The following is a 16,019-nucleotide window of genomic DNA, read 5'->3' on the forward strand; positions in this document are numbered from 1 at the left end:
AATGGGGTCCACTGATTCCCATGATGGATATTGTAGGCTTCTTATCTCTTTTGTCGGCGTTGTCTGTCCATTTCCACTTTCATCTTTTTTGCTCGTGGAATTACTCGATGGATGGAGATGCAGAACTGTGGTCTTGGCTGTTTCCCCTTTGGCAGCACTCTCTTTGAGGACTGCCGTCAAGTTGTATAGCATCTCTGTGTATGCTCTATACAGAGTGCTATACAGCTATACACCTGAACACATTCAATATATTAAACTGCCTTTTTTTTAACCGAATGCCATTTACTATCATTAACCAATTATAACGCTGATAAATTTTTAATTATGACACGAAAAGGCATAACTAGGACTTTCGACAACTTTATCCCTGTACATATTTTGTAGTTTTGTCATCTCACAATCAAAATCATAATAATTATTTCTAGTTCTGGCAAAACATTCCACTTATTTTTAAAATACGTCCTTCTTTGTAAATTCTGCCATTCTATTTCCTCCTTTGTAAACTCTCTCATTCTATTCCTTTCTTTGCAAACTATGCCATCCTAATCCCTTCCACACTTCAGACTTGTATTCGGGGGGTGCTTCATTTAAATTATCACCTAGGACCTCACTTATCTTGACTGACAATTTCCATGGTCTTCCTCCATTCAGCCACTCAAATGCTGCAATAGCATCTCAATTATGCGACAGTTTCTTCCTTCCAAATCCATTCCAATTCATTATTCATTAATCAGCCTACTACCCAATTATGCAGTGTGCTACTGATGGTGCCATAAAACAAATCACACAGCAAAAAATCCTTCCAGCCATGTATCCTTTACCAACTCTGTTGGAAATATGTATAGCTTACTGCACACCTTCTACTGATTTTCTTTTCTGCTTCACTGTGTATCCGGTCTTATTTTTCACATATAACAAACACATGCATTGTATTTATAAAAAATAACGTGTAATCACACTCTACTCATTAAATATAGGATACATGGTGTAAATGGCAGGAGCCCAAGAATCACATATTTTGTACAAGAAAGGTATGGCTGAGATGCACATTTATACATGGACCTATATAGTACGTACTATAATGCATCATACAATTTACTTATATATAGCGATTTTGATTCTTCACAAAAGGAATACCCTGTTAGAAGTGTAAATTAATAGCCAAAACTGTAAAAAACTAACTGCCCATAATATTTTAATTTATACCTAGCTGCAATTTTACCATAAAATTTTAACACAATAATTTATAAAATTAATTACATCAACAATTATCAGAACAATTTACTTACTGGGAAGTACATGTAAATTAAATAAAATTTAGGAACCATGTAAGTGCTAAAGATGTAACATGAAGATTTAAGTTATCAGTTCTCAATGTAAACAAGTACTGCACACTTTCTGCAGTTTAGCTGCATAAAATATTGATATATCAATGAAGCAGATGTTCAACAAACAACATTATGCAAAGATTTATGAACTATACACACTATATACATTTATATATAAAATTCCACTAAAACAGTCAAAATGAGGAAAAATGTATGTGTAATGAAACTGAATCAAACCATACACACAATACAAAATTAGCCATTACACAAAACAGAAATACTCAAAATACAGTCAATCAACCAACAGCATAAAACTTTTTATGTTACAAAAAACAGTTGTTTGCTTAATGACAGGATATAGAAGTAGGTCCTCATGTAGGAATCTTCTTAGATAGTTAGAGATCTTACCATTGAAATCTCAATATATATATTCAATCCTGCTTTTTGTTTTAAAGAATAGGAATTTTTTTATTACTAACTACAATAGGCAGAATGTACAGACAAGACAATGTGAAAATTTATATTTTCCTACTTCCTCTCTAATATTATATCAAAATGGCGTTTACTACACTGGTATTAAAATTTTTAATAAATTACCACTTGAATTAAAAGAGCTTGTACAGACGCCTAAAATTTTTAAGAGTTCCTTAAGAAGATATCTTGTTTTGCATTGTTTTTATAAACTGGAGGAATTTTGTTGTATAAATGGTTAATACATTTTTCATTTGCTTCATTTTTTTGTAATCATATCCATTTATGTTCTATGTCTGTGTTACGTATACTTCATATTATGTTACCTAGACTTGTTCCAATGATTAATTGGAACATTTGTTCTGATATGTGACACATTCTATATCCAATGGTTTGTGAAGCTACTTCTCAACCTGTACCTGGATCTGCTTAAATTTGAAATAAAAGAACAAGAACAGCATTTAACCTGCATTCTCATTTCAGGTGAATCAAGCCCCACATACATCTCATTCAACAGTGCAGTGCCTGCTCACATCATACATTGGGCCACACTTGAATGACACATCTGCACTAGGATCAATCTTAAAATCTTAATTGGAAAATGGCTAGGTTCACGTTAGTTTTACAGTATCATCTACCTATTGCACTCTTCTATCACAAGTTGAGCACTAATTGGTATTTAACCCTCAAATTACTCCTTCTAAACAACTAGCATGCTGGTTTACATAAGAAACCACCTTCAGTGGGTTGACTACAGAACTCAACATTCACCTAAAATTAAATATCTTCATGAGTGTCCAACATAAATTTGTGTCATATTACCTATGAAACAAAGCTTACTTTAAAAAATTAATGTATGTTCCTAAGAGGTAAGAAAAGTTCACAGACTGCTCAACATACTTGAGAATTAGTGCAGGAAGAAATCAAATATAGGTTGAAATAACCATGTAAAGTAATTCCTCTGGTTGAAACACAAAGAGAACACATACAATACATGTTTAAATATCTACCACCATGAAGCACGGTGCCACATTTAACTCACTGATAACCAACGTGAACTCAAAATACATTTGAGGAAAAGGGTCAAGTGTGTTACCCTATGTTTTGAAATACTGGCATGTTACAAGAGAGTAAACTAGTCATTGTCAAATATTTCAGTTCTCAGGATGCTTATCACTGCAGAAATGTATAAAAAGATATATTTAGGATGAAGTGATCTTATCAAGATACAAGACACAATGACTTGAGTAGCTGCTTCCTAGGCTTAGTGTCAATGGAAATTCTACAGCCACCTGATGAGAAACAGACAGACAAATATTCGCATCTCCAGTTCCAGAAGATGCTGACTGGTTTCCTGAAGCACAAAGTTTCGGAAAACAGACACGACTGTTACCTCCAGTCAATGATTCACTGTGGGCACCAGACCTCATCAAACATAAAGCAGAACCACACTCCAAACCTCCACCACTATGTTTATTGATAGCATTGCCACTTGTGATATTATCTTGCACAGATAATCTGCTGCTACAGTTAATGTCAAAATCATTTTCATAATTGACATCATTTGTACCATAGTGACTATGTTTAATAACAGTGCTGCCAACTCTGCAACCAGTAGGATGTTTCAATACTGGGTTTGTAGACCTGTGGTGGTGGTAATGGTGGAAGTGATGACGATGAAGACTTCGAGAGATGTGGTGGTGGTGATTTGTTCTAATCAGAGGGCGACGATAATTAATCTCAATCAGCATCAACTGATCAAATCGTCATAAGTCAGGAAACCTATGCAAATGAAAACATTACAAATTAGTAATGGAACCTCCAAAAGAACAACATAAATGAGGACCCATAAGAGAATTAATCCAGATTATTAAGTTGGTATTAGCTTGAACATATAGAGTGAAACATGTCTGCAAACCCTGTGCTGTTCCTGTAAATTTATTTTACATACATTCCAGAAGACACTTTCAAAACCTGTGGTAAACTGCACCTGACAACACATTTCTTCATACCTAACACAAAATGACAAATTTTTGTATCACACCAAAATAAAGTAATTACTGAAAATCTTTACAGAAACACCTTAGTCATTCCTGTAGAAGTTATAATAACACAGAAACTGCTTACCAGAATGTTTGGACACACAGAACTATCATTAAATGCATCCACTATCCTTTGAAGCTTATACTGAACATCACTTATTTATATACCATTTCCTCATTATGATGCTTATGAAAATGGTGCCATGTTAATAAAATGCAATGTAACATAAGCTCCTACTACTTTTCCGAGACAATCCTAAAACAAGTTTGGAACAACTTGGAAAGAAAGAAACCTCATAAAAACAAACAAAAATGAATGGGACACATAATGATATGATATATAATTTCCAGCTGAATCATTCAAAATACATGCATCTTGAATAAAATGATACAGTATGACTGCTGTGGGAAGATGCTTGACAACACAAAGCACAGCACATCTCAGCTGTCTCCCTACAAAATATCTAGCTAAAACTTGAGTATTTCTCACAACATCTTGGTCATCAAGCAATTCTCAGATGAATCAATATCATATATTTATACAGGGTGTTCAACAGAGATGGAAACGTACTGCTTGTGATAGTTCACGGCATGAAAGTAGTGGCAACAGTGCAGGATTTCTCCCTACATGCGATGGCACTGGCTTTCAATCAATTTCTATATTTACATAACACTCTGTAACTAAGTACACTAAAAGGCAACAAAACCTCACCACATTTTATAAGACATGGTGGAAGTGAGCCCTTTCTGCCTTCAGGGATTCCTCACACTGTGCAAATAAGCTCTGTGACATTTTCTGAAATGCATTCTCAGAAACTGTAGCAATAAACACATGATATTTTGATCTGGGGAGCTTTGTTGGGACAAGGATTATCTGTCAATTGGGCCCAACTGGGTAGGTTTTACTTGAAGATGGAGACAGAATCCACCAGTCTCCAAAATATTGTTTTAAATAAAAACAGGACAATAGATAATGTCCAGGAACACATTATTTGTCACGTTTACCTCGCTGAAGTACAGTGTCTTTCTGTTGTAAGCTGGTTGAAGAAGGTATTCAATATATTGTTCATGTACTGACCTAAATTCAGTTGGGGGCAACTTTCAAACCTACATTTCTGAAACATCTAAGCATCCACGATAACCTAGGATAACAGTGAGAAGTGAAAGAAGTAACAACCAGACTTTAACCATACAATAGTATATGTGATCTACGCGACAACAAACAAGATATAACATAATCCCCCCCCCCTTCAACATACCAGTTGAAATAGAACATACAATTAATTTTTATGCCATTTATATTTTTAATATTTCTATTTTCACATTTTCATTTTATCCTAATTTTTTTAATCATATCATAACATGAATTGTATACTAAACTGTCGATATATACCTCATATATAAATATATATTTACTAGCAATGCAACCATCAGTTGCAAGAATACGAATCCCTATTATAACCAATTTTAATCCCTTGAGTTATGTTCATGAGCGCCTGATGATGACCTAATTATACGGTCAAAACATGTAGCACAGTTACGTTTATACTAAACACGTATTGTCTTGATTGAATATATTCCCATATTACTTGTGTTGACGGTCATAATACAAGCAATTAAACAAGAGCAATGAAGTCAGACCTTATGACCTGAGAAAGCAGGACCTTCAATCATTACCACACTGATCACAATATGTTTGTTTGCACAAATGACTCATCATATCAGCAAGTTACATAGTGATTACAGATGAAATACCTGCTACATTCACTGTGTTGGTATGTTTCCTTCTCATTTGAACTCTCTGTATTTTAATTTTTTAACTTGTAAGTTATATAAGTTTCTAAGATTTTTTAAAACATGAACTCATGAGTCAGGTTTTAACAAATAATTATTTTAATCTTTCACAAAAGACAAAATTCAATATGCATAAATAAATTAACAAGTATATCAGTGATACACCTTAAAAAGCACATTCAGTAGCATGCTGCCAGAATGTGAATGGAACATATGATGTGAAGATTGTACAAAGTGCATTACAGCAAAATTACTACTTACACAGTGTGAAGTGGGTTCAGGTGAATGATATGCCTTTAAATGAACAGAGTAATAGGAGTACTCTTGTCTTTATAAAAAAAGGTGAAGCACCACAGTGAATATAAAAAGAAACCCCAGTTCTACCCCAGTACAAAAATTCTAATGTCATATGTGAAAGCATGAACAGTAATAAACTTGCTAGTACAATTATATATGTATATATACTGTATCACTTCAAATACAAAATGCCCCCGAATTTAAGACACATTCAGCTTTTGGGGTGTAGGTTTTAGGAAAAAAAATTAGAAAGGTGCACATTACTCAAATTTAACACATGTTTCAATTTTTCAACATGAAAAAATATGTAAAATGTGCTTCTTATATTTGAAGTAATATGATACATATTCATACTACAAAGAATTTAAAGTTAGTGTGCATAATAAAACATGTTACTTTTAATGAAGTACATACAACAGAACCTTTACAGGCTCACAGAAATTCTATCAGAGTGCTGTGCCTTGAAAAGGAAACTAAATCAATTTAAAATAATACTTCATATGTTATCATTCAGAAGCTACAGGCATGTGAGACAGCAGAAATAAAAAAAAAGTGTATAGGTCTTTCTTTTGTAGCGAAAATTTGTCAACGCCATCACATGGAGCACCAAGGAGAAGGGAGAAAAATATTAAAACGAAACTTTGATAAACAAGGTTTTGAATTTATGAAAGGAACCCAATCAGAATTTGGTACAAAGTTTAATTTTCATGTTGGCAGAGATAGATCTTCCGGCTTTATTACCGGAAAGAGCGTGAAAGAATTCAAGGATAACTTCTGAGAGAGAACAAAACTGATGAGCTGAACCACTACCACTCCACATTCATTAAACTACACACAATTCTTTCATGTTCTACTGATTTAAAACAACACTAGCTAACTTTATCATTCCATTTCATGGTCAATTAAAATATTCATCCCTCTTATATCACAGGCTGCTAAATTCCAGTTTCAACACATCAATTACTTGCTTAATCATCTACAATTAGTCCTAGTGACTATAAAAAAAGTCAATTCAGTTTTATGATAATGCTGTAGAGGTAATACTATATGACCATCTTTCTGTTAAAGGACAAATAAACTGGACATGCACATGGCAACTACAAGCATGCATATACATATAATATACACTTCACAGGACAATTCCAATCTCATGCAAAACCCCTCTCCAAAGGCAAGCAAACCTACATGTAAGCAACCAACCTTGTGGTTATATATTCATGCAATTTCAGTCTGCCATGTTCACACACAGATAGAATTCAGAACATTAAAAATATCACCAACCCCAATCACATATTTCTGTTGTACCTGATTTACAGACTATGTCAGCAAAACTGAATATAAAGATTCCAGATGAAAAACCCGAACACATTTAATATAACAATATAAACCTTCAATACAATATCCAGGATATCAATTCAACCAAGTCAATCAGACACCCTCAAAATACTGGTCATTGGGCTGCAATGTACTAACTCCAGTATGTGCTCTTCCACAGCAGTGGGCCATTGTGCTACATGTTCTTGATTATATGGAATAATTATTCTTCCTGTTTCTCATAATTTCTTGTATCATTAAAGGCTTTCCTGTTCAGGATTTGGTACTTTAGAACACATTTACGGCATTCAATAACGACCACCCCACTGTTACGGTCACAGAATCCATAAATGTAATGGATATCTGCTCATTCAGTGGGACTGATCAATTGATACATTTTTCAAAACATGCTTGCTGGTACCACAACAAATGTGATGGCTATCAGCATATTCAGTGAGAGTGGACCAATGATTCATTTCGTTAAAACAGGCAAGAAGATGATAAGATTCTGACCGTCATAATGCAACACCATGTTTGACTCAGTACAGATCAGAAGAAAGGTGGCAAGAAATAACAGAGAATCAGCAGTGGTTATAATCCAATTGCAATTATTACCAGTGTTACCATCTACTGAATTTCAAAGAAGTTAACTGAAACTGTCACCAGGGTTTCCATGTACTGAATCACAAGTGTAGGCATCTGTCATTTTCAGCTTTTATAACACTAGTAACTCCACAATTGTTGGAAATGGGACCAATGTTGTATTAATGTTTATTACTTAACATTACTTCCCAAACTAGGGCAGACCAGCTGTGAAACATCCTGCAAACTGAAGCAACAGAACTAACACAGCAGCTGTGCACAGAACATGAACCTCTGCTACATTAAACAGGGATAAGTCATAATGATCCATCTTGTGCATAGACAATTGCTAGATAAGAGAGGACACAATGAATACCACTGTACAATGCATACTGCAGTAACCAACTTCAAAATGTTTTCTGAACTGTATGAAGAACAAATGTAAAATCTCGGTATCGTGATATTTTAGGAAATAAATTCTTGAGTTTCTTATGACAGGTTTTCTTCTATAGATTATATTCCACACAGAGTTGTATTGTATGTTCCCTGGATCAAGGATTTCTTTGTTATATTGAGGTCTTCATTATATAAACTCTTTTCAATGTCTTTGTCTGCAGGGCAAGCACATTTATGTATGCATTACATAAAGTAAGCATAAGCTTTACATAAAGTTTCTGTATTGGATTTTGGGATGTTTTTTGTTGTCACTCAGCAAAGCAAACTCTCCATTACCAGCATGTATAGGGAATGGGCTGTGTTTGTTGCATGAAAAAATCTATTACAGAAACCCAGTAACAAGTCAAAACAACATACATCCTATTTCCACTTTAATGCTTGCATAGAAGTCTTCCTAGATGTCAAAGCAAACTGAAGAGTGAAAGATTTTGGATACATACATTGTAACATGAAAACAAATTCCATTAGACTCTACTGTAATGGTACCCACATGAGGAAGGATGGGTAGCACCACTAGTAGCAGTTGAGAGAACTATCGCCAGGTGAGCAAACATACATATCATGAATTTGGTTTTGAATAACTTTACATAAGCAGTAAATTCTCTTTTAAACTTCTGCCAGTTGGACAAGAATTCTGAATGCCTGAATACAGGACAACTTACAGTTTACTGTATATACAAAGAATAAGATCTTACCATGACATCAAAATCATACACTGAACTGTCCAAAGCTGTACAAATTAATACAAGTATTATGTAAGATAGCTTACTGAACTGTGCAGGCTACAGAAAAGCCATCAATTCAGTGTGCAATCTCGCTATTATCTACTGTCCCTGACGAACATTATTTGCAGATTTGTCAGGGGGGAAAAATATTTGAAAAAATTGATCCTGACCACACCTATCTGTGAGCCATCTGTATTGAGGCATTTGAGTCTAAGACTTCTTTGGCTAGGTGAGCCTGCTTCCTTCCTGCTTATCTGCCTGACACACTTCCCATGTTAACCCATACCCCTTGTGATAACATGATATGGGGTGATGTGTCAACCAATCATCCTGTTTCGCCCTACACATGGGAGACCAAAATATTTCTGGGGTAAGCGTAACCTAGCATCTTGGACTCTTGCTTCTTTGATAATGTGGCAGATACAGTGAAATTCAGTTCCAAACCCTTTCAGTTGTACTATTTTGTTATTTTTCCAAATTCAGTTTAAACCATTTATGTCCCACCCAAGTCAAGGCAGCATGGGCCTTTGTCATGCTATCAGGTATACACAAGTATAAATGTTTATTTGGTTTATTGCTCAGCAAGGAAAAAATTTCTTGTTCTTGATTTTCTGCATTTAAGGTAAGAGTGATCTTATTTGACTTGATCAAGGAAACTTGAGCTGGCTGTCCTAGGACAATTTATTTATTGTAATTCAAGTTAATTTTGTGCATGTATTTTGCCTGTGTATTAATTTTTTGTACATGTTATGTAACTCTCCTCCTTTTGCATCAAGTAATACTATCCTTACACCTACTCAATTCCATACAAGGCTTTGGGCTTTGTGTGTTGGCAGATACTAACATATCGCCTTCCTTCTCTAGCTTGTATTTGGCTATCCCTGTCCTCGTTGAGAGCACTTAAAACCAAAAATTAAATCAGATGTGACTTGGATGTGCCTCTCCATTCTTCAGGCCAAGTTTACCCCTTAAGGTAAAAACAGAGAGTGGGGTATGTTTCATCTGTTATTATATGCTGATGGATAACCTGTAACTGTGCCTTCAAATAATGGATCCAGAAGGAACTGTGTTACATACCAAAGAAAAAATCTTTGCTCACAAAAAAATGTCACTTCAAGAGTCTAAAATTATGCAAACAATTCACAATATGTAGCACAAATCGACGACTTAAGTATTTCTTTGCATAAGGCATTACTTTGAATTACACTGACCATTATTTGAACAGGGAATTTTAAATCCAGTGGTACTATGGTACTAGTGGGTGGATTTCAACTTGGGAGTAATGGTACCATTATTGCAAAAAAGAAACATTTGGCTAGCTGGACAGTGTGCAATGTACAACCCCCTTCAATACTAAGTGTAAACAAAACAAATGCTGAAGAAATCAGTCTTCTGGGATGTGGTGCCGTGTAGATATTGAGTTAACCAACGTTTTGGAGCAACGTATTGCCTCCATCTTCAGAGTAGATGGAAAGAAGAAATCTGTGAGAGAACCAGCATAAGCAGGTGTAACAGACTTCTTTTTATCTACCCTAAAGATGGAAGCGATACATTCCTCCGAAACATTGCTTAACACAATATCTACACGGCGCCACATCCCAGAAGACTGCTTTCTTCATAGTCACCACTGTGAAAACCTCAAATCTTACAAAACAAATGCTCTTTGCTTTCAACTTGCAATACCCTCCCCTAATCATATGAAAATATTTACTTCATATCATGTGACAAACCACATAACGAAGCTCCTCATTATGCAATTTTCTCCATCTCCATGTTATAAGAAAAATTGCACTTAATATGATGTATTTGACAAATGAGATTCTGAATGAAAACTGATGCACAGGGACTAACTAAATTGCAATTAAGAAACAGAAAAAGTACACTTAGAGAATTAGTGTATCAGAGACAAGACCTCCCTCCACAAATCCAGGACAATGATGACATGACATCCTATCTACAAGGTTAAGAAAGGTAAGGTAACACTGTACCTAAGAGCATGCTTTTCATATGCACAAGGGGCATGTAGGGTATGCTGAACATTTTCTCAGACCTCAGTACTAATTTCATGTTCTGGTTGCCTTTACCTCTGAGGAAAGATCTCCACCATCTGGTACCCATCGGACAGGAGGGTATGTGCATCCCAAAGCCATCCCGAAGATGCTGGTGAAAAGAAAATTTCCCAGCACCTCTAAGGAATTTGAGCCCCAACCATCAAGTTTGTGACCAGTCACAATACTGGGCAAGCTACATTCTCTATTACAACTGCAGAATTCAAATTTTTACAGTGCTGAAATCACCCTTGTCACACATGAGTGTCATTCAGCCATTTCCTTTCGTTCCCCTCAATTATCAAACACAAATGGATATATTTTCATTTTGACTCATTTAACTAAAAAAGCAAATGATGATGATGAAACTGTTACAAACTCATCATCATCATCATCATCATCATCATCACAATCAACAACTCTCAACATGCAAACATATTCCAATGCAAGTGGCAATACATGTCTACTGCAGTCAGTATGATCAGCAGAAGGCACTGTGTGTCATATGGATGTTGAGTTCAGATCCATTGTTACCAGTAAACGTAGTTTCTAACATAAGCAAAGAAGACAACCTCTGCCTGACAAACCAATTTGTCACAATTTTTCTAATACATGAGGATGCATTCTGAAGCTAAAATTGTAAGGAAGACCATGCACTTCTGATGTGTGTGTGTAATACATAAAGCAATCTGTTTACGAGCCAAAAACAACTTATCACTTGTTGCGGTTTGCTATTTAATATACACAAAATGTACTGAATATGCAATTGGAATTACACACATGTACTTGTAAAATGAAATCAGCATTACTAATTGTCCGAATGAGTCATACTGACAGATTTTGTTTCAAGAAATTGATAATCATGAAGGGTTCTTAAGATAAAACAATTTTTATAAAAGCACTGCTTCATATTAATGGCCACATCAACTGTTACAGCTACTGAATTTGGTCAGTTCATCTGCGACACCCTGATGTGAATATGTGGTGTGGACGACTTCATGACAATGTGATAGGGTCTTTCTCTTTATGCAAAGAAACCATTACTGGCAACATTTACACTGACACGGTTGTCATTTATACATGGACAAATGACACTGTACATGAAAATGTAACTCAGTATATTTTCTAACTATATCATCTCATTTCTGTCTTCATGATCAGTGTGCTCTGAATTCTAAATTTGCTAATGAATAGACTGCAAGAAGTCAAGATCACTGGATCCTTCCAAATGAGGATACGTGAAGAACACTGTATATGTTGCGAAAATCCAATTATCTATGACAGATACTGGATGCAGCTGTAATGGCAATCATACTAAACATGCTTTATCTTTACTGTTTGCATCCTGTTGTACATCATGATTTGTGGTATCCTGGCCGTTAACTGCCTGAAGATGGTCCAAAATGTGGATAGAAACATGTCTGTCTATCTTTATTCCTACTGCTTCCTAAAATTCCTACAAAAATCCATCTCAGCACATGGTAAAATTAATATACAATTGCTGGTCTCTAAATGGAAATGAGGGTAAAACTGTAGCAAAGTCCTAAGTCACTGACACTTAAATTATACATACAAAGCGAAGAAACTCCATGCAGTATACAGGCCTGTCACTAATGTCTTAAAAGTAGTGTGAATTAAACAGTAAGTTTATTATTTCCTGTCAAATAATTAAATAAAAATTATATATGTCAGACTTTATAATAAACTGACAAATTTGGGTAAAACTAAAAATTTAAATAGACAAAAACATTCATTAAATATGTAAAGCCAGGCTGTACAGGGGTCTGTAATTGATTCTCTAAAATAATACAAATAAAGTGAGATGATCACAAGGCTTTTTTGTAAGTGTTAATGATATATTAAGTTTAGTACAAATCCTATCAAGTACATGCAGAAACACACTTCTTCACCCAGGATATGGTTGCATCGCAAACAAAGCAGCTTAAAGCCACTCATCGATTAAAGTCCTGCAATAAACACAACCCTTCTGCACTTAAGAACCATGAACTCTTATGTAGGCAGCAACTCTTATTAAGAAAATTACAAGTTTATGGCAGCTTCTCGGTACCTACATACCTTCTCTTTACAAAACAAGCGATTTATGTCTATGTGTATACTATATTATATTTACGCATTCTGTTACATTTCAAACTTCTATATGTATAATATAAACTCTGTCGCAAATGTAACACATTATTGTAGTTCTTGTTCCCCTTCTTTCACACTAAATGTTTCGGCCACAACTGGCCATCATCAGGTGTATCTCACTTCACATAGCTGTCACACTGCACTCAATATTAATATTTAAACTCCAGACTGACAATTGTTCATTGCTCTGTCATCAATTTGTATCTGATATCCGATATTCCAGAATTTGACAAAGGGAATTCTGGAATATCGGATACCGACTGACGACAGAGCAACGAACAATTGACAATCTGGAGTTTAAATATTAATATTGAGTGCAGTGTGACAGCTACATGACGTGAAATACACCTGATGATGGTCAGTTGCGGCCGAAACATGTAGTATGAAAGAAGGGGAACAAGAACTACAATAAAGTGTTAGATTTGCGATGGAGTTTGTATTATACATATAGAAGTATGTGTATACATCTAAAGCAGTTTGCACCTATCTAAAATACCAAAAATTTTAAAGAAGGAACAACACTCAAACTAAGAAATTAAAGTTTACTTATGTAATTAAAAAGAAATAGAAGAAACGGGTCACATCACATCCAAAAACATTACTGCAATACTTGCTGATCATTTCAAAACCCACTGACTCTTGCATGTATTAGCAAGAGTAGAGAGTAAATTCCATAATATTTTGGGGGGTCCTCTATTAGGTCTACATAAGGAAACAAGAGGAAGAATACACAGAATATTAACATTTTTATTTTAGGGTATAATTTTAGTACCTTCTAATTTTAATTAATTACTTTTCCTCATGAACATGTATAGAAAGAACACACACAACTGTTGAAGTATGGTGCAATTCTGTAAATACATTTAAAACTACAATAAAAAATCCACCATATTTATGAGTTACTTAATTCACCACAGATTTTATAATTCTGTGGAAATAATGACATTATACATAAATACAACATTTCTGAATAACAAGTATTTACAACTGTAAGAATGTAATTTTATAAGATTTATCTTTAATTTATCTTAAACAGTTATAGGTGCAAACTGGTAGATACTCCCAGGTTCTGTGCTATCATGCTGTGGATATGATAAAACACAAGCAATGTGTTATAGGACCAGGAGCTTAGCTTCGTCTTGTTTTCCTGAGGTAGTAATGAAATATCCAACTTTTAAGTTAGCATGGTGCCTATAGGGTAGTAAAGAAATTCAACTAATTAGCTTATTAATAACATTTTAAGCAATGAAGACTTGATGTGAATAGATATGAAACTCATAGGAAGGTAGTTATTTTCATGAACCCTACCACAATAATTCATAAGAATGAAATAAAACCAGAAATGGTGTTCAAAATTACTATATTCAGTACAAAAACACAATTCTAAAATGCTCAAACATAGTGAGTTGGGTATACTGTCATGTGTATGAATCATTACAGATGGGATTTGAATGGATAATTTGATTTATTGAACACTTACTGATTGTAAATGCAAGTTACATGTTGCATGTGTACAGGCCATTACCTAGCAACAAGTATATATGCTACAATACTATGTATTATTTTTATGCTAAATACAAGTTATTCACTATTCAATTCACAATCTCTGTTCTTTGAACACACTAACCAATGTCTCTAAAATCTTCCTTAAACCTTCTTTGCTTTACATTCACACACAAGAGCAGTAAGTCAATATTTATGTGCAATAAAGCAGTAATATAATGGATAGAAAGGAACACTAAACTTAAAATACCTTTCCCTACTTTCTTCTACTTTCCTAAACCATTAAAAAGAACATTTAAGAATTCTTTACAATATCAATTTGCTTATATTTTATTTAATATAGTCCCTCACCACAACTTAAATGCAGGCTTTTCCTTTACTTGAATTAAAAGAACTGATATTATTATTAAGATTATCGTCTTCTGTAATGCAGTGCTGAGTAGCTTGACAAATAACTATCAGTGTTTCAAAGGAATATGCTGTCTCTTTTTTCAGGGAACCCAACCTCCAGTCATCTCAAGATGTGGACGCAGCAAGTCCCTCCAAAGTGTACAAGCTATCCCTGTCACAGTCTGTGAAGGCCCACGGGGTTGTGAGACATTGAGGCTCCCACATTTTCTCTAGACAATCAGCTCGGAGATTGTGGTTAGGTTGTCAGCCTTATGCACCAGCTGTCCTTAACAGCCCAGTATGAATACACAATCCTGATTTCGGTGCAACAGCAATTCTTCTGATCTTACTTACCTCCAATATCTACTGTATAAGACACTTAAATAGAGCACACAACAGTTCAAAATGTGTTGTAATCAATATCAGAATCTATAAATCATCCTTCTCTAGTGTAATCTCTATGACAGTATGACACAGTACGTCACAGATATTTTATGCTGACTGAAAATAAACACAAGAGGAAGAATGTAAAATAGAATTTCCTGTGGCAAAGTTATTTCTATGTGCAAATGATCAGATTTCTTCTTTGCCCACTTTCTTGTATGGAAGTAGTTTATCATCATCATCATCATCATCATCATCATATTGCTTTTGTGTGGGTACAGTATGCTGCATTCTTGTTACCACATTTTATAAGTGAATATGCCTACAGATTAATATACACATGACACAATAGGAGAACTACCCATCACCACAGGACACATGGGTGCATAGATGAGCCCATACTCCAAAAACCTGAACTTACAGATGGAAGCATAGCAGTGTCGTCAGCAATTTTAGAGACACCTGACGATGACTGAGGTTGCATGAAACACGTAGTGTGCCTAAGCCACTGACGCAGAAGAGATTTTAATGCTCAAA

At 34.8% G+C, this 16,019-nt stretch overlaps 1 protein-coding gene across 2 annotated transcripts in view; it reads right to left on the reverse strand.

The window, feature by feature from the left end:
• Positions 1–679: 679 nt before the first annotated feature.
• LOC111866511 (ankyrin repeat domain-containing protein 13C) overlaps positions 680–16,019 on the reverse strand; it is a 51,530-nt gene continuing 36,190 nt past the window's right edge. For both annotated transcript variants that reach the window (XM_023855524.2, XM_023855521.2), the window contains exon 11: positions 680–3,581. In XM_023855524.2, the coding sequence (XP_023711292.1) occupies positions 3,566–3,581 (16 nt within the window). In that variant the 3' untranslated portion in view covers positions 680–3,565. The remainder of the gene's footprint in view (positions 3,582–16,019) is intronic.

Source organism: Cryptotermes secundus, unplaced genomic scaffold, assembly GCF_002891405.2.
Source record: "Cryptotermes secundus unplaced genomic scaffold, Csec_1.0 scaffold401, whole genome shotgun sequence".
NCBI classification, from domain to species: domain Eukaryota; kingdom Metazoa; phylum Arthropoda; class Insecta; order Blattodea; family Kalotermitidae; genus Cryptotermes; species Cryptotermes secundus.